Genomic DNA, 18,414 nt, shown 5'->3' with positions numbered 1-18,414 from the left:
CTGACGATTTCATGCAAGATTTTGTTCTTTTCTTTCTTTTTTTGGTATATTTATTTCACGGATTGTTTTCTCCCTTCTCATCCCCACTTCCTGGATTCCTGGGCCTCTTTTAACTCCCAGATAAAATCCCACCTTCTTCAAGAAGCCTTTCTTATTCCCTCTCAAGACTAGTGCATCTCCCCTGAGATTATATTCATTTTATCCTGTCTATATCTTGTTCACACACAGCTGTCTGCATGTTACCTCCCCCATTAGACTTCAAGCTCCTTGAAGACAGGGACTGTTTCTGTTTAACGTAATAGATGCTTAATAAATGTGTGTTGGCTTAATCTTTAAATAAAAGAGTAGTTTTGAACATTTTTCTACAGTTAAGTTCTATTTTCTCTTCCTATGACATTTTTAGGTTAAATACTAGCTGTAGAATGTCTGAGCTAAAAGGCATAAGAAGGCTTTCCAAGGTGCCTTGATAGCAAAAGGATGGACTGGAAGACTTGTGCAAATTTCTTCTGCTTTATGATTCTGCTGTTATGATGATGATGGCGGTCACATTGAAAATCTACACAATAATGATTATAATGATGATAACCTTTATTCAGAGTCCAAGTTTCTGCCCAAAGGTATGGAAACACCCTCCAGAATGCAGCTCAGCAGCTCTCTTGTAACTTGTGGCCTTCAGGAAAGTGTGGGGTACTGAGAGAGTAAGTGACCTGACCACAGTCATGCTGTATGTGCCAGAGTCAGGATGTGAACTTCAGCCTCCCTGACTTCAAAAGTAGACTTCAATTCCCTCTGCCTTGCTGCCTCTCAGTTAGGGCAGCTTAAATTTATAGTGTTTTAGTCACTAAAATGCTTTTACCTATTATCATTTGACTTTTACAATAGCCTTGTGAGATAGTGCAAATACTATATCCTGAGTTTGTGCATGATGAAACTGAGCTTCAGAGAAGCTAAGCTAGCTATCCAACTGCTAGGACTTTAATTTAAAAAAAAATATGTTAAGGAAAACACTTAAATTTATAAAGATATTCATGATTGTTTTATTTAGTAGTAGAAGCAGCCTATGTGTCTGGCTATTGGAAGATGGCTGAATAAAATATGGTATGTTGGTGCAACAGAAAATTATAGTGCCAGAAAAGAGGAATAAATACTAGGATGCATATAATGTATTAGCTATCCTGCTCATAAAATGGGACAGACAGGATGCTCAGTGGATGGAGCACCAGCCTCAGAGTCAGGAAGAGCCGTGTTCAAATCAAGTCTTGGACAATAATTGTATAACCCTGGGCAAGTCACTTAACCTTTATTTGCCTCAATTTTCTCATTTGTAAAATGGGGATAATGATCCCATCTATATCCTACGACTGTGTGAGGATCTAATGAGATAACAATTGTAAAGCACTTAGCATAGTAGCCAACACATAGTAAGCACTATATAAATGCTAGTTACTATTTTTGTTGTTGTTATTGCTAGAATGAAGATTACAAGCTAGGAATCAGTGTGTTAGAGTGGAAAAGCACTAGACTTTAAGTGAGAGGAATGAGGTTTGAGAACAGGCTCTCTAATTTCCTGGTCATATGTATCATGGGCCCCTATTCATGTAGGACATGGGAAGGCCACGTATACTCTAAGGTCTCAAGCCTCTTGCAGATCTAACATTCCACAAGCTTTAACATCTTCTGATACCAAGGCCAATGTTCCTTCCTCTATATATGAATTCGGCAGGGGAAGCTACTGGACTTCCGATTCAGGACAGGATTTTAAATAGGACATCTCTAAAACTAACACCACAAAATGAGGAGTGACTGACCTTTCTAAATAAAACAGTCCCTGGGCAGCATTTCCTAGATACCCGCCTAGCCACCCTTTTCAGGAGCTTTTGCTTACACTTTATTGGGGTTGAATGCTTGGGACTGAATTTTGAGCCTGCTCCCGCTTCACCCTGGGATGCTCTTCCTCTTCTTTTGGTGCTTCTGGCATTCTCTTCCTCACTGTCGGATTCTGTGTGGAAGGTGTCCTCTCCTTCAGGTGCAAGAGATTCTTCAGGCACTGGAGCCAAGTTAACCATGGTGAGGTGCTCACTTCGTGCCTTCTCCCTCTCATACTGCCGGCTTAAATCACTTTCTTCTGCAAAAACATGGGAAATATACTTTGTTGTCCGCTGCCGACCTTCATCTTCCATGAAACCCTGAAGAGATAAGATTAGGTTAATCACACTGGGAAACTGATTGAGAATACAGAGGGGGCATGTTTCAGGGACTCAAATCACAATTGGTGAATAAAGGATGGTTATTCCAAAGTATTATTTTGCTCCCAACAGAGGATGAAAAATCAGTATATTTGGAGTCAGAAGACTTGGTTTTAAAATCTGTCTGCCTGACCTTGGGAAGATTATGTGCCCTCCCTGGGACTGGGTTTTCTCAACAGTGAAATGGGGGTAGATGGACTACATGCACTCTAAAGTTTTTTTTTTCTACCTCTAATTTTTACAAGATATTGGCACCATTTAACAACCTGTGCCAGTTTCCCCACCTGCAAAAGCAGTTCATCCCAATGTCATGTTAGGGATGAGAAATCTAATACAACAATTTAGCAATCTTAAAACGAGCCAGTTGATTCTTGGTTATCTCTAGTGATGGAAGGCATGTACAGCTTAAGTGATCAAATCCTAAAGAATGGCAAATCCTGGCTTTATCCAGAAATTTCAACCTCTTCCCTGACCAGATTGTTTTCTGGGATCATACAGAATTCCATTTTTTTTTTCTATTACCTATGTTAGTGAGTTGCTGACAGACTAAGCACACTGACCAAAAGGCTAACAATCAGAAGGCAGAAATACAAAGTATCTGAACAATTCATAAATTGGCCACCAGCCCCTAAATAACAGAGCTGGTTTAATCATTCTCAATAATGGTGACCCACATTTATATAGCACTTTAAATTTTTTAGAGGGTTTTCTGAACAGTAACTTTGTGAGATAGGTAGGGCAAGTATAAAGCCCCATATTATAGAAAAACAGGTTCATCTTATTGATTCTTTTTTTTTGGAGGGGGGAAGACAAGGCAATTGGGGTTAAGTGACTTGCCCGAGGTCACACAGCTAGTAAGTGTGTCGAGTCTCTGAGGCCACATTTGAACTCAGGTCCTCCTGACTCCAGGGCCAGTGCTCTATTCACTGTACCACCTAGCAGCCCCCTATGGGCTCATCTTAGAGGTTAAGTAATTTGCCTGTGGTTATAAACCTAGAAATGATTAGAACCAGGACTCAAACTCAAGATTTTTCTGAAGAGAAGTCTACTGCTTTTCCCACTTGCAACATGGTAGTCCTACCTAGTTTTCTGGCTCAGTCAAGTGCGTTTTTTTATCTCTGAATTTTTATTATATCTAGAGACAAATCAAATCACTAAATGTGAGGTGATGTCACAATATTACCTTGACCACTTTGTATCTCTCGAGTAGACGACACAACATCCTTGCTTCTAATTTCCCCACATTCATAGCCATCCGCACTTCAGCCTGGGAAATACCTTTGGTGCCTCTGCTTTCAACTGTTTGGAACAAAAAGATAATATTCATTTATTCAACAAAAATTTGCTTAGAGCCTACTAAGTATAGAGCATTGTGCTAAACAATGGGGGAAACAAAGATAGATTAATACTACAAAGGTTATGAGTTGATCTGCAGAAGTCACCAAGGAGTAAGGCTATTTTTTTTCCTGGAAAACATAGATTTTTAAAGGCAGTAGAATACTCTAGTGCAATCAAATCCGTGAGATGCTGCCATCTCCTTTGAGTTAAAGTATTGTACTAAATACTAAGATATCAAGTGCTGATTGTCCAGATACGTTTCTCCTTTATTCCTTAACATTGAGACTTCATAGAATTTCAGAGTTGGAAGTAATCTCAGATATCACTTAATCTAAGTGAAAGCTGGTATGTCTTCCTAGTGATCTTTTACAGAGGCTTTTCCTAAATATAAAATATGAAGGCTGGTAGGAAGAAGGTACCTGCTACTTTCTGAGAAAGCCATGTTGCCTGGGGTACAATGGAGAAGGCAGTGAACATGGTATTGTAAGACCCAAGTTTGCTTCCTAGCTATGCAATTTTCTTGTTAGAATGTACATTTCTTGAGGGCAGGGCCTGTTTTTGCCTTTCTTGCGTTTAGCACATAGTAAGCACTTAATAAATATTTGCTGACTGACCTCAGTACTGGTAATTTAACTTCCCTGATTCTTGACTTCTTGAAATATAAAAGGGGATCAATCAACCAATCAACAAGCATTTATTAAGTATCTTCTCTATGTTAGGCATTGGGAATACAAAGAATGAAATAGTCCTTACTGTCAACTTGTGGTAACAACCTCACAGATTTGTACCGAAGTTCAAAAGAGTTAATGTATATAAAATTTAAAATCATAAAAACATACAAACTCACATACATACTTATCTGTGTATACATATACACATATCAGCTAAGATTATTTTTTTCTATTAACTAAGATCTTTGAGACAAGGGAACCATAGTTAATTGTTAAATCCCCTCTTAGAGGACACTGAATAGAAATTAAACTTTTTTGATGATTTGCTATCCATGTGACAATGTATGTAAAGTACTTTGCCAGTAGTAAAGGACCATAAAAAATACAAGATATCATCAATTACTATACTTCAACGCTCTGTAGTCTATTGTGGACATTCTCTACACCTGTTATTATACTATGCTATAATGTAGTAATGTCCTCAGGGGCTATTAAGGTATATTGTGATAATGACAATAATAAGAAATGCTTTTCTACCATTTAAAAAAACACATTTTCCTACCATTTAAAGGTTAATAAAACACTTTCTCCATAATTCCCCAGGGAGCTAATCAGTGCACACGCTAATATAACCACTTTATGAATGAGAACTGCAGACCTGTGGTCTTCTGACTCTTAAGATATTTTGCCAGAACTGTACCAAATCAAGAGCTCCAGAGAGTTGTGCTTTTGGAGTTGTGTATATAGTGCAAAGTGCCCTGGGTTTGGAGTCAGAGGACATAATAAGATCAGGGTGGTTTTGGGCATGTACTTGTCTTCTCTAGCTGCCACTCTCCTTATGTGTAAATTGCTTAACTTCTTTCATTTCACCCATCCATAAAATGAGGATAATAATAGCACCTTTCTCATAGGAATATTGTAAAGATCAAGGGAGATATGTGAAGTGGCTTACAAACCTTAAAGCGTTACATAATGAACAAATGAATTTTAGCATTTTAAGTGCTTACTAGGAGCAAAGTACTGTGCTAAGTTTTAGGGATGAAAACTGAAAAGTAAGACCACTTCTATCAAGGAGCTCACATTCAATACTGGAAGACAACACATATAGGAGATTTCTGCTGCAGTGCAGATGTAAAGGCCCAAGTTTTCTTTAGAGTACAGCAGCAAGGTAGATGGGAATGCATCTTCTTTAATGGCATTTCTAGTAATAAAATCCTATCTGTTTCTTAGGTTAAACCATCTGATGGTTCCAACAACTTTAGGGTCCAGAACTTTTTCCTCCTGGAAAAAGGGCCTGTGGAGGAGGTAGGGGCTCCGGCTATTATTATTATGGATGTCTTTTCCCATCGAAAGATGCCTGAGGTCAATGAGGATCACAGATTTTTGGGGGGAATGAGTATTAGAAATCTAGCCCAGTCTTTTCAATTTATAGATAAAGAAACCAAGGTCCATAGAGGCTCACAATCTGTCCAAGGTCATAGAGGTCCCAAGAGGCACGGAGAAGGTTCAAACCCAGGACTGATTAGATTTGGGATTAATATTTTTCATACCAAAACCTGAGAGGTTGTGCTTTTCCCTCTTCTAAGAAATGAGGCTAAAATCCCTCCATCCTAATAACAAAATAGACAATACAAAAATGCACATTGTGGCTCCTATCTCTTTACTGTCTCAAACTGGGTAGGACTAATACACTTCATATTAAATCTAATTATTAGCAAAGAAAATTGATGCTCTCATGCATAACAAAGTAGTAATTATAGAATGAGTATGCAATTTCACAGCCCCCTTCATTCCTCCTTTTCAAAGCTAAATCCAGGCCTGCCTCTACACTAATCTCCTTAACACTTTCAATTTCTCTCTTTCTGCCTCTTAATGCTCACATTTTTACTATTTTAAAAAAAGCTTCATTTGCCCCTGCTACCCCACTTTCTATTTCTTTTTCTCTTATAGAGAAATACTTCAAATGAGTGGATTCCCAATATCACTTCCAATACCTCACAGTATCTTTAACTTTCTATAGGCATGCTTTATGCATAGTTGATACTCAACAAATCTTAATTGAATGAATGAATGAATGAATGAAAAAATTACTGCACCTGACTTCCATTCCCACTTAAGTCACTGAAACAGTTATTCGCCAATCACCTAACCAACCTCAAGAAGTTACCGAAAGAAACTCACTCAGGACTAGTTTTCCAAAACAATCCTTAACAAATAACTGAATGAAGGCTTCCTTCCATAACTTTCCCCTGTTCCTTATTTAATTTGTTTGTTTTGGTCAGTGGTATTTATTACTATTCTCCCAGGCTCCTTAATCCAAACTCTTCTCTACTAGTCAACAAGTTCTGTTGGCTCTGTCAGTTCTTCCTTTAAAATGTTCCTTCTCCATTTCTACTGCTTTAATCAATGCCTTAATTACTGTATAGCTTTATCCTACAATATCCTAATTAGTCTCTCTGACTTCAGTATTTTCTCTCTTCAATTCATTCTGAAAATGCCACTAGTTGAATCTTTCTAAAACATAGCTTTATTATGTTCCTCCCTACTTGAAGCACCTAAAAACCCCACTACTAAGCACTTATTTGGTGTTTAATAAAAGCTTGCTGATTAAGATCCCAAATGGTTTGACTCGAAATTCCCTAAACTCACATTCAACTACTTCCATCAACTTGGCCCTATGCTTTTTTTTTTTTTTTAAAGCAATTGGGGTTAAGTAACTTGCTCAAGGTTACATGGCCAGTTATTTCTGGATGTGGTGCTAAGTCTCTGAGCCTGGGATTCGATCCCCAGGTCATCGCGACACTGGGGTCGGTGCTCTTATTTGCTGTGCTACCTGGCCACCCCTGGCCCTATACTTTCAATGCAATCCAATAACAACAGCTCCTATATATAGTTCTTTAGTCTGCAAAGCCCTTTACTCACAAGATTTCACATACAAGTACTTCAAGAATTACTGCCCCCATTTTATAGGTTGGGACCATTTAAAACAATCCAGGATCCAAATTACATCTTCTATCTCCAAGGTTGTTTAGTGCTATTTCCACTCTATCATGGAGCCATTTTTATTAGTTATTATTCAGAACAAAGATCCTCTAACTCCAATAAGAACATTTATTTTTACCATTCCCACATCATATTAATTCCTGCTTCCACACCCTTTTTTTGGGGGGGGGGAGGGCTTTTTAGAGGGGGAAGGCAGGACAATTAGGGTTAAGTGACTTGCCCAAGGTCTCACGGCTACTTTTGTGTTAAGTGTATGGGTCTGGATTTGAACTCAGGTCCTCCTGACTCCAGGGCCAGTGCTCTATTCACTGCGCCACCTAGCCACCCCTATCTGCTTCCACACTCTTGCTTATGTTTGTTTGTTTACTGTCAATAATGTCCTCTCTAGCTCTGAACTTCCATAATGGAGCCAATCAAGAGCCAATCCCTTCCTGAAGAGTTCTCTGGTTAACTTCATTCCATAATGATTTTTCCTCTCTTAATTCCCACGGTACTGACTGTCTATAGTTCAATGCTTCTTAAACCCCATATGGAGTTGTGATCCATAGTTTAAAAAGCACTGAAGGGGTCTCGAGTGGAAAAAGTTTAAGAAGCCCTGGTCTAAACTATACAACCTTCCATTAGATTTCTACTGTTCTCTATTTCATGCATATGTATTTGACTTTTCAATAATTCATAAGCTCCAAGGATAATGGTAGTATTTTCTATCGTCTCAGTGGCTAGCATAATGCTGCTAAATTGATATAATATAAAAGGAATTATAGATTAAACTTGAAAAGGAGTGGAAAGCAGAGCTAGAAGTCTATAGTGAGGGTCTAACAGTCAAGCACTTAATTCTTTGCATGGGCTTCATGTCATTTTTGTCTGGTAGAAAAATTCAGAATGAAAAATTTCAGGATCATTAAACAAACAGAAAGAAGAAAGACAGTCTGATACAGTGAAAAAGTCATTACCCTGAAATTAGATAACCCAGGTGCTAGTCCTTACTCTGTCACTAACTAGGTGTATAAACTCGGACAAGTCACTTTACTTTTTTATTTTAAGCAATTGGGGTTAAGTAACTTGCTCAAGGTTACACGGCCAGTTATTTCTGGGTGTGGTGGTAAGTATCTAAGCCCGGATTCGATCTCAGGTCATCCCGACTCTGGGGCCGGTGCTCTCACTCATTGTGTTACCTGGCTGCCAAGTCACTTTACTTTTCAGGGCTCAATTTCCTTATCTGTATGTAATATGAACACTTCTTACCTCTGTGCTGATGGGTGATAGATTGAGGCTCAGAATGAGACACATTTTCACATATGGCTAATGGGTGGATCTGTGGGTTTTGGTTTTTTTTTTATAAGACTATTTTGGGAGGGGACTTTTTTGGGGCAGATTTTGGAGGAATAGTGATACTGATACTAAAAAAGGAAGAAAATACCAAAAAAAAAAAAGTGTCCACAAATAATTTTTAAAAAATCAGCGGGAGAAAGAAGCATGTTTAGAAGTAGACTTAAACAAGCAAGGCAATGTCTGAACTCTCAACACTGTTATATGTTAAGCTTGAAATACACAAAATTTCCACACTGTACACAGTGAAGATTGCTGAGTCATTTTCTGGTTTCTCTCTCTCTTTTTTATATAAAGAAATGTTCATATTTGCATATATATTCATAATAATAAAAAGGAAAATTTTAAAACATAAAATGAACTAAATGGACCGAACTACAAAACAACTATGCCAGAAAAGGTTGTTTACACTGATCACTAACAACATATAATACATTGCTTTAAGGTTTATTCATCCTTGATCAACAAATAAGGGCAACTTGAGAGCAGTGTGTGAATTGTGAAGGGGAAAAGGGTTCACTCTAAATGCATTCTTACTCTATTTAAGACAGCCTTGGCAAATAAATATAGCAGTTTCTCAGTACTACACAGTGTTCCCCCAACCTGACCACCCCCCAGGAAGCTCAATGCTGTTAAGTGAAATTAAATCAGTTTTCTTTACTACTCACTGACCCTCTGCTGCTAACCCCTCTGGAAAAGCCACAGGCGGACAGCTGATTATGAGGTTTGCTTTTCTCTCTCATTTGTCTTCTTTCATATTTAGGAAATAACACAAAGTTTCAAATCCCACCTCCCCACATCAGGTACGCAGAAAAGCCCAGGTCCAGCTACACAGCCTTCTTTTGACCACAAAGTCTTATGAGGTTCGCAACAGCAGAAAAGCATGGTCAGAAGATGCCTTTACGTTACAGTTATCATAAAGATCTTTCTTGTGACTAAGAATCCACATTTTTTATACATGGACAAAACACTTAAAAGTTAAGTTAGTTCAGAAGCATGATTAGATGCATAAAACATGATAATGCTTATAACCTACTTAGTTCATAAGTCTGGGTTAGCATGTCTCTCTCATAGACGATGTCCACAGGCTGGATCACCTTGGAAATCACCTCATCATCATCATCATCATCTTGATCGTGATCATCTTCAACCTTCCGTTTAAATTCTTTCAGTAGCTTTAGGCATCGGACCATTACATGTGTTCCTAAGAATATAAGCAAACAGCTTTCAGTAAAGAAAAAAGTAATGGTATCAATATATATGTAAGCACAAAAACAGAAATTCAACAAGTCATAAATCTTTTTACATCAAGAGTAAGAAAATTTTCTGCATCAATTTTGGCAAGTCACTTTACTAATGAGCCTTGGCTTCCTGATCTGTAAGAGAAGGGATTGTGTTTCCTGACCTTGTGGAGTGTAAAGACTCCTTTTTTACCTTAAAAAAATGAACTGACTCTTCTATGATAGAATTTATAGCATTATTATCAAATGACTGAGGAAAAGTGAAAAGAAGCTACTAGGAATTCAGCAAAACTTTTAAATGAACTTGTTAACAATGGCTATCTACACATATTTGAAAAATAATCATCCATATATGTAACAAACCTTGGTTCAACATATGGAAATATGTTTGCTTATCTGATATACTGAGTCATGCCATCTGTTTTGCTGAAGGCAAATAAAGATCAAAATGGTGACCCTTGGTATGCATAAAATTTGAAGGCCTGCCCCTAATACTCTCCAGGGATCACAAGTTGGGAACCACTGGACTAATCAGATGATCTCTAAAATCCTTTTCAACTCTTAACATTTTATGATCTATGATCTAAATCAACCTAATGGACAAGTTAACCTGAAATTTTTTGTTGTGAAAATTCTGGTTTGTGCCTATAAATACCCTGGAGTCATAAGCCCAGAAGTATCTCAACTATGGGAGAGAAATAGCAGTAGGAAAAGAAGAGTTCTGGGCTCTAAGTCCTGGCTCTGTCACTAACTCAGACAGCTCTGGGTCCTTGTGCATAATATCTACTGACATTTAAAACACTGTTAATTTTGAAAAGCACTTTACATGCCGAATCTTGGTTGAACCTCACAACAGCCCTCTCAGGTAGGTAGTACAGGCATTATTATCCCCATTTACAGGTAAGGAAACTGAAGCTCAGAAAAAGGAAGTCATTTAACCAAGTCTTTCTATATCTACATCTAGAACACTACCTAGTATATACCAACATACTGCTTGATCTCTTTCAAGAGAGGTGGCTGCTCTAAATGATATTTCAGGTTCCCTCTAGATCTAACATTTTGTGTCACAAGGTTCCTTCCTAGGAACCTTCTATGTCTGAAGATTGCTTCCCGCTACAACATATAGGTATCTATATGTGTGTATATGTACATATATATATATATATGCATGTGTGTGTGTGTTTAAAAAAAATCATATAATGTATAATAAATGATCTACCAAATCTTTAACACTGACTGCCACTTTCATTGTCTGTTTTGGTAGAGCAGCTAACACCTCCAGAGTACCTTTCAGTCCCAGCTCCTAGACAACCTCAGCAGTAACAGTTAACTCCATCAAACATAGAACCTGAGACTTAAAGTTGGAAGCAACTTCAACAATTGTATAGTCCAATCCTCTTATTTTATACAGCTATGGAAACTGAGGGTCAAAGAAGGTAAATGACTAACCTGAGGTCATAAAGGTCGTTCTTCCCTAGTCCTAGTCCTGAACTATTTTCTGCCCTTCAGAATGGCTGTATGAAATTCTTTACTTAGCAGCACACAATGTCTCCTAATCAACTGATTCATGCTAATGTGCTAAAAGGCTACAGAACCCAACCTCCTATAATATTCTCCTTTCCCTCCTAGGTAACAAAATATTTATTTTGACATTGGTTTTATGGGGACCTATCATTAGCTAACCTAGAGGATTCTAGTGGAATGAAAGATAGGGACTCATAGGCTAATTTGGGATATTTGGGCACTGGGGTTCTTGTTACCATATCCGTGTAGGCAAATGTCTATGCTTCTATACATAGCACAAGAATATAAGATGACCTACAAGTATCACTGATAATCTCTGAAAGCATGTTCTAATCACAACACTGCCCAATACAAAAGTCTTCCGTATTCCTACTCCTTAATATGCAGACTCAAATCCAAACTCCTTAGTTTGACACTGAAGGCCTTTCATTCTCCAACCCCTGTCTATATTTATGAAACCCTTACCTTGTATGAGTCACTTTACAAAGACCCTATGTTTCAAGCAAAATTACACTAATCACTGTTTACAAAACAAATTCCACACTTGCCCACCTGTTTCTGCTGTTTTATCTGTTTCCTCCCTAGAATTTCTTTTTAATCTATTCTGACCTCAAGATGCAGCTCAACTGCCTATGAAGCCTAACCTGATCCCTACAACAATATATGGTCTCTCCCTCATCTGAATTCATATGGTGCTTTGGGTACCACATCATTCCCATTAAAATAGGAACTCTGGCTTCATATGGTACACCTTCTTACATTCTGCCTTCTATTAAGGTCACATACTCATCTTTCTCTAAACTCCTTGAGGGCAGGACTAGTACAGAGTAGATTTCATACTTGTTGAATTTAACTGGTTCACCATGGGGCATATGTCCTGCTGAGGCAATGAACAACCCTAAAAAAGGCAAGAGTAACTATGACAGAACATGATGACCAGCATGAGGCAGTAGCAGCTAATGGATAAAATAAACAAACAATCAGAAGACCTGAGTTATAGTAATAGCTTTGCTGCACCCCTGGTATACAGTATACACTAACTCAACCAAAGCACTTTCTATACCTCAGTTTCCCCAGGTATAAACCTCAATTTTCCTAGTAATATACCATATTCCATCCTTTTCACCTAAACAGCAAAAGGTTATTTAGGTCTGAAAAAAGCCAATGAAATTAGAGGCCTGGTTCAAAAAGAGATGTTTATAAAGTCTTCTGAGCTTAGTGGAATAAAGGATTATAATAATAAAAAGTACCACTGTCACCAACCCCAATGTAAACCCCAAGACTTAGGATGAATCAAAAGATATTTTTTTAACATGACTGACTAGACACCAAAAACACTTTCTTCCAAGACAGCAACATAATAATAATGCACTTAAGAGAAATGCAGTCAATTTTCTCCTAGTTAACAACCAAATGCTTTTTTTCCCCTCTGTTTTTAACTTTCTTAAGAGACTAACTAGCCAAGATGTACAGAATAAGTGTCATAACAGATACTAATGAAAGCAAATAAACTGTATGAGTGCTATGGTGGGCTCTATTGGGAAAGGAGAATGCTATTAGATCACTTTTCCTTCATATCAAAGCTATGTGTACCTTTTCCTGGGTCACTCCCAAAAACCTTTGACTTGACAAAACTATTTATCAGTCCTTTTGACATTCCTCAGGATCCTACTGTTATTCACCTGAAATCTCTTCTGCTGAGCATTAGATGCACCATTTCACTAAAAGTTTTGGCTGCTCACAAATGGTGGTTTATTCATATTTTAAATTCAAAACAGTTGAATTTCTTTTGTCAAAGGCCTATAGGAATACATTTTAAACTATTTAAATATGTTTACTATGTGCTAGTCCCTGCCCTCAAGGAACTTAAGAGAAAGATAAGTATACAAGTATATAAAAGATACAAGTATATATAGGAGTATATAAGAGAAGGTAGAATATTTGTTGTTCAGTCGTTTCAGTTGTGATTAACTCTTCATGACCCCATTTGGGGTGTTCCTGGCAAGGATACTGGAGTGGCCTGCCATTTCTTTCTCCAGCTCATTTTACAAATTAGGAAACTGAGACAAGAAGGATTAAGCGACTTGCCCAGGGTCTCACAGCTACTAAGTGCCTGAGGCTGGATTTGAATTCAGGTCTTCTTGACTCCAGGCCCAGTGCTCTAGCCACTGCACCACCTAGCTGCCCAGGAAGAATATAAGAAGACACTATAGGAGGGACTCCCAAAGTATCAAATGAATTCAGATGAGAGAGATCACATTTTGTTGTAGGGATCTGATTGGACTTCAAAGGCAACTGAGCTGGGTCTTGACAGATAAGTCAGAATATATCACAAGGAAATTATAACGAGAGAATATTCAAAGCAGAGATTGGGCAGGCCAGTATGAATGATGATAAAAATAACAATACCCTTCTCTAAAGAAAGCACAACAACACAGTGAAAGAGGCAAAGGAGCTTGAAGTACCTTAGAGATCATCCTTGGAAAATTCTTTCAACTCCTTCCCCATGTGCCCATGTGGTATAAAAACCCAGACTTAAGAATTCAGTAAGTCATATGATTACAGTTATATACAAGGATAATTCTAATGCATGCTTAATTCTACACATAAGAACTCTAAGGCTTGGAGAGGGAGGCTGACTTGGTAAGACCCAGTCTTCTGCCTCTAAATCCAGAACTCTTGAAGCATTCCAGCACAGCTCTAAACTACCTCATTATCATCATATTTTTGAGATGAAGAAACAGATTCAGAACAATAAAGTGATTTGCCCAAAGTCACTCACCTAGTATCAAGGCTAGAATGGTGCTGAATTTTTATCCTCCCAAATGTGTATTGGTATCTCTTATTCTTAAATCATCTTAATTTCTGAACATATCCCTTGTCCCTTACCTAATGAAAAAACCAACTGATATATCGACTAAGTCAAGTCTGACAGTATACATAATATTGCATCTCTGAAAAGAGGAAAGGTTGATACATTTTTTTTTTATTTTTTGGTCTTTATTAATTTGTTTACTTTTAGTTTACAGGATTCAATTCCACAATTTCTTGAGTTTCAAATTTTCTCCCCTTCTCTCCCCTCTCCCACTCCCCCGCAACGGCATACAATCAAGTATAAGATCTGCAAATACTTTCACATTAGACATTAGTCGGGATATAAAGACGAATTGTATCAGATGGAATGAAAAATGGGAAAGAGGAGACAAAAACAAACAAGAAAAAAGAAAAGGATCCAGTAGTTTGCTTCAATCTGGATTTAAACTCAGTTCTTTTTCTGGATGCAGACATCTTTCTCCATCATGAGTCTTTTGGGATTGACTTATAACACTGCATTGCTGAGAAGAGTCCAGTCTATCAAAGCTGGTTGTCACACATACGTTGTGTCTGTAATTGTATACAAATTTCTCCTGGCTCTACTCTTCCCATTCAGCATCAGTTCGTATAAGCCTCTCCAGGTAAATGTGAAGTCCATCTACTTGTTTTATATAGCACAATAATATTCCATTACATGCATATACCACAACTTGTTCAGCCATTCCCCAATTGATGGGCACCCCCTTAATTTCCAATTCTTTGCCGCCACAAAAAGAGCTGCTATAAATATTTTTGTACATATGGGTCTTACTAGCACTTCTATGATCTCTTTGGGATACAACCCTAGAAGAGGTATTACAGGGTCAAAGAGTATGAAATTATTTATAGCCCTTTGGGGTTATAAATTCCAGATTGCTCTCCAGAAAGGCTGGATTAGTTCACAAATACCATCAGCAATGCATTAGTGTTCCAATTTGCCCACATCCTCTCTAGCATTTGTCATTTTCTTGTTTTGTCATCTTAGCCAATCTGACTGGTGAGATGTGGTACCTCAGAGTTGTTTTGATTTGCATTTCTCTAATCAAAAGTGATTCAGAGCATTTTTTCATATGCTTATAGATATCTTTAATTTCTTCCTCTGAAAACTGCCTGTTCATATCCTTTGACCATTTATCAATTGGGAAATGACTTGCATCCTTATAGATTTGACTCAATTCTGATACATTTTCTTAATTCTTCTCTAGGGTCAAGATTCTAGTTCATAACTACACAGCATTTACTTGGGGGCCTTTTTTGGGTAGTCCAATAATTTTTAAATGATCTCTTCTGGATCTATTTTCCAGGTCAGTGGTTTTTCCAATGAGATATTACACATTACCTTCTATTTTTTCATTTGTTTGAATCTGTTTTATAGTATCTTGATTTCTCACAAAGTTATTAGCTTCCAATTGCTCCAATATAATTTTGAAGGAATTATTCTCTTCAGTGAGTTTTCAAAAGTTCTTTTCCTTCTGGCAAATTCAGCTTTTTAAGGCATTCTTCTCCTGACTGGCTTTTTGGGCCTCTTTTGCCATTTGAGTTAGTCTTGTTTTTAAGGTATTATTTTCTTCAGTATTTTTTTGGGTCTCCTTTAGCAGGCTGTTGACTTGCTTTTCATGATTTTCTTGCATCATTTTCATTTCTCTTCCCAATTTTTCTTCCACTTCTCTTACTTGATTTTCAAAATCCTTCTTGAGCTCCTCCATAGCCTGTAACCAATTCATATTTTTCTTGGAGGCTTTTGATACAGAATTTCTGACTTTGCTGTTTTCCTCCCGCTCCATGCTTTGATCCTTTTGTCCCCAAAAAGGAATCTATGGTCTGATTACATTTCCTCTGCTTGGTCATCTTGCCAGTCAATTACTTGACTTTTGAGCTCTTTGCCATGGTAGAACTCTGCTTCCAGAATGGAGAGAGCTTTGTCCCAAATCGCTGGGGTTTTCACAGCTGCTGGAGCTTTCAGGAGGGTGCCCTCTCTACAGCCTGTACAAGCTGTGTGGCACACTGGCCACATACTCCCAGCACCACCACCCAAAACCGTGATCCAGATCCAAGTGGGTTAAAGCAAGAGCCATTACCCTCTGAATGGTCATTTGTAACCCCTACAATCAGCAGGCCAGGAGCTCTGGAAGTAGCCATGTGGCAGCAGTGACCTGCCGTAGGCCACCCCCCCCCCCTTCTCATCCCAGGGGCAGGAGCTGGACCACTCTCTTCCATTCCCCTGTTCCAGCAGAGTTCCACACTGACCTTTTACTTTTTTTTTTTTTTTTTTTTTTTTTGCGTTTATGGGTTGAGAAGTCTGGAAACTGCCACAGCTGCTGGTGATTCACTCTCCTTAAGTCTGCTCTAGGCCGCCCTGGGGCCAGAACCGCGTGGCTCACTTGGGACTGCATTCGGCTCCCGGTTCAGTGTGATAGACCCTTTCTGTTGGCCTGCCGGGCTGTCTTCAGCAGGAGACTTGTTTCTCTCTGTCACTTTGTGGGTTCTGTAGCTCTAAAATTTGTTTAGAGTCTTTTTTTTTTTTACATGTATTGGAAGTGATTGGAGTGGGAGCTCACGCCAAGTTTGAGCTTCTACCGTCTTTGGGGTCTTTTTTGAACCCAGAATATTCTAAGACCAGAATTCTTTCAACTACACCACAGATGTTTATGAGATATACCAATCCACACTTATAAACTCAATAGGTAAAACTATTAGAGAACATTGTTAGCATCTTGTTTCAAGGGATATTGTTGTCTTATAGGGTCTTTGAAGGCTTGACTTGAAAGAAGACAACAGTAAAAAATATACAAAGTCTAGTCCAGCTACTTTATTTTTTTCTCAGCTTTTAAATAAAAAATATATTACCGTGTGTGATAGTAATGGCAATTAAAGATTCCCCTGTATTGGCTTGGTTTTCAAATTGATTGTGTTAAAACCCAGAGCTTGTTAATCCCACCTGTGGGATGGATTTGTTGATGTGAAAAGAGAGTCCTGAACTGGGAGGAGCTGGTGACGTAGATTTGGAGAGACAAGGGAGAGGCAGAAGAACTTTTTTGGAAGCAGCATCTCGTGGAGGGAGAGAGACTAAGAGAATTGCTGGTGGCCGCTTTGAATTGCCCTGGACTTTTGAGACCTGCCCCCTGAGCTGCCAAGGACTGAGGAGACATGGCTGTTTTGCTGGTACTTTGTCTGTCTGTTTTGATGTTCTTTTGCCAGATTTGTCCACTAGTGAAAGACAGTCCTGTTGTTGAAGAAGTCCTGGAACCTGGCTTTTGGTTAAGAAGGCCTGAGACTGTCCTGCAGACAGAGAGTGAATACTGTCCACTGGTGAAAGACAGTGCTGTTGTTGCAGGGGTCTGGAGACTGTCCTGCAGACAGAATGAATACTGTCCACTGGTGAAGGACAGTGCTGTTGTTGCAGGGGTCTGGGAACCTTTCTGTTGGTTCAGAAGCCCTGAAGGATTTTCTTGTTGTATGTTTACAGAAATCCTGGGAGAGGGTTTTGCTAATGTTTTCAGGGGTTCTAGGACTGTTCTACAGACAGAGGATGAATTCATGAAGGGACTGGCAATATATCTTATGGCCTTGCTAAGCCTTGTCTCTCCAGGAACTAAGATTGCTGAGAACTTGCCTCATGTCAAGATGAAGAAAAGACCTCCATTTGGGTATTAAGTGCTGTGCTTAAACTTGATGTAACTCTGGGGTAGATTCAATTGTGATCCAGGGGTGGGGAACTTTTGACCTTTTTGTGCTCTGTGATTGACAAATGAAGGTACTTTACTTATGTTTGGAAACTAATCTCCATTTGACAAGAGGGGCTTTGTGGTGGACTAAATGAAGGTATAGCCTGGGGGTGGAGAAGTATTTAGAACTGGGACTTTGTAATTTATTGAATGATTGGAAGGTCCTGGGGTGGGGTAGTCCTTGGAGATTATTTAATCACACTTAGTAAATGCTGTATTTTGAATGATGTCATGTTTCAATCTTCTCTGTTCTTGGTTGGTCACTGAATAAAATGGAGAGCACCTATGCTGGTATTCTGAACCTTCTTGCCTTTGCTTGGCATTACATTACACCGTGTTTCCCGATAATTAAGACCTATCCCGAAAATAAGCCCTCCCCTTACTGTGTAAGATTCCTCTAAAATAAGCCCTCCTCCGAAAATAAGCCCTATTGAGACTGCTACTGTAGTGAAGGTGATCCCCTGCGCTACACGCTACATTACGG

General features: G+C 38.6%; 1 protein-coding gene across 1 annotated transcript in view; it reads right to left on the bottom strand.

Annotated features, from left to right (window-relative positions):
- GTF3C1 (general transcription factor IIIC subunit 1) overlaps window positions 1–18,414 on the bottom strand; it is a 119,763-nt gene that overhangs the window by 61,251 nt on the left and 40,098 nt on the right. The window contains exons 7-9 of the mRNA XM_069064139.1: window positions 9,624–9,791; window positions 3,430–3,545; window positions 1,886–2,186 (exon numbers count right to left, since the gene is read on the bottom strand). Coding sequence (XP_068920240.1) covers window positions 1,886–2,186; window positions 3,430–3,545; window positions 9,624–9,791 — 585 coding nt within the window. The remainder of the gene's footprint in view (window positions 1–1,885; window positions 2,187–3,429; window positions 3,546–9,623; window positions 9,792–18,414) is intronic.

Source organism: Petaurus breviceps, unplaced genomic scaffold, assembly GCF_028583685.1.
Source record: "Petaurus breviceps papuanus isolate PSGF00001 unplaced genomic scaffold, PetGlider_PUasm1.0 138, whole genome shotgun sequence".
NCBI classification, from domain to species: Eukaryota; Metazoa; Chordata; class Mammalia; order Diprotodontia; family Petauridae; genus Petaurus; species Petaurus breviceps.
The sequence above is the reverse complement of the archived record's forward strand: the minus strand, read 5'-3'. Positions and strand labels throughout refer to the sequence as shown.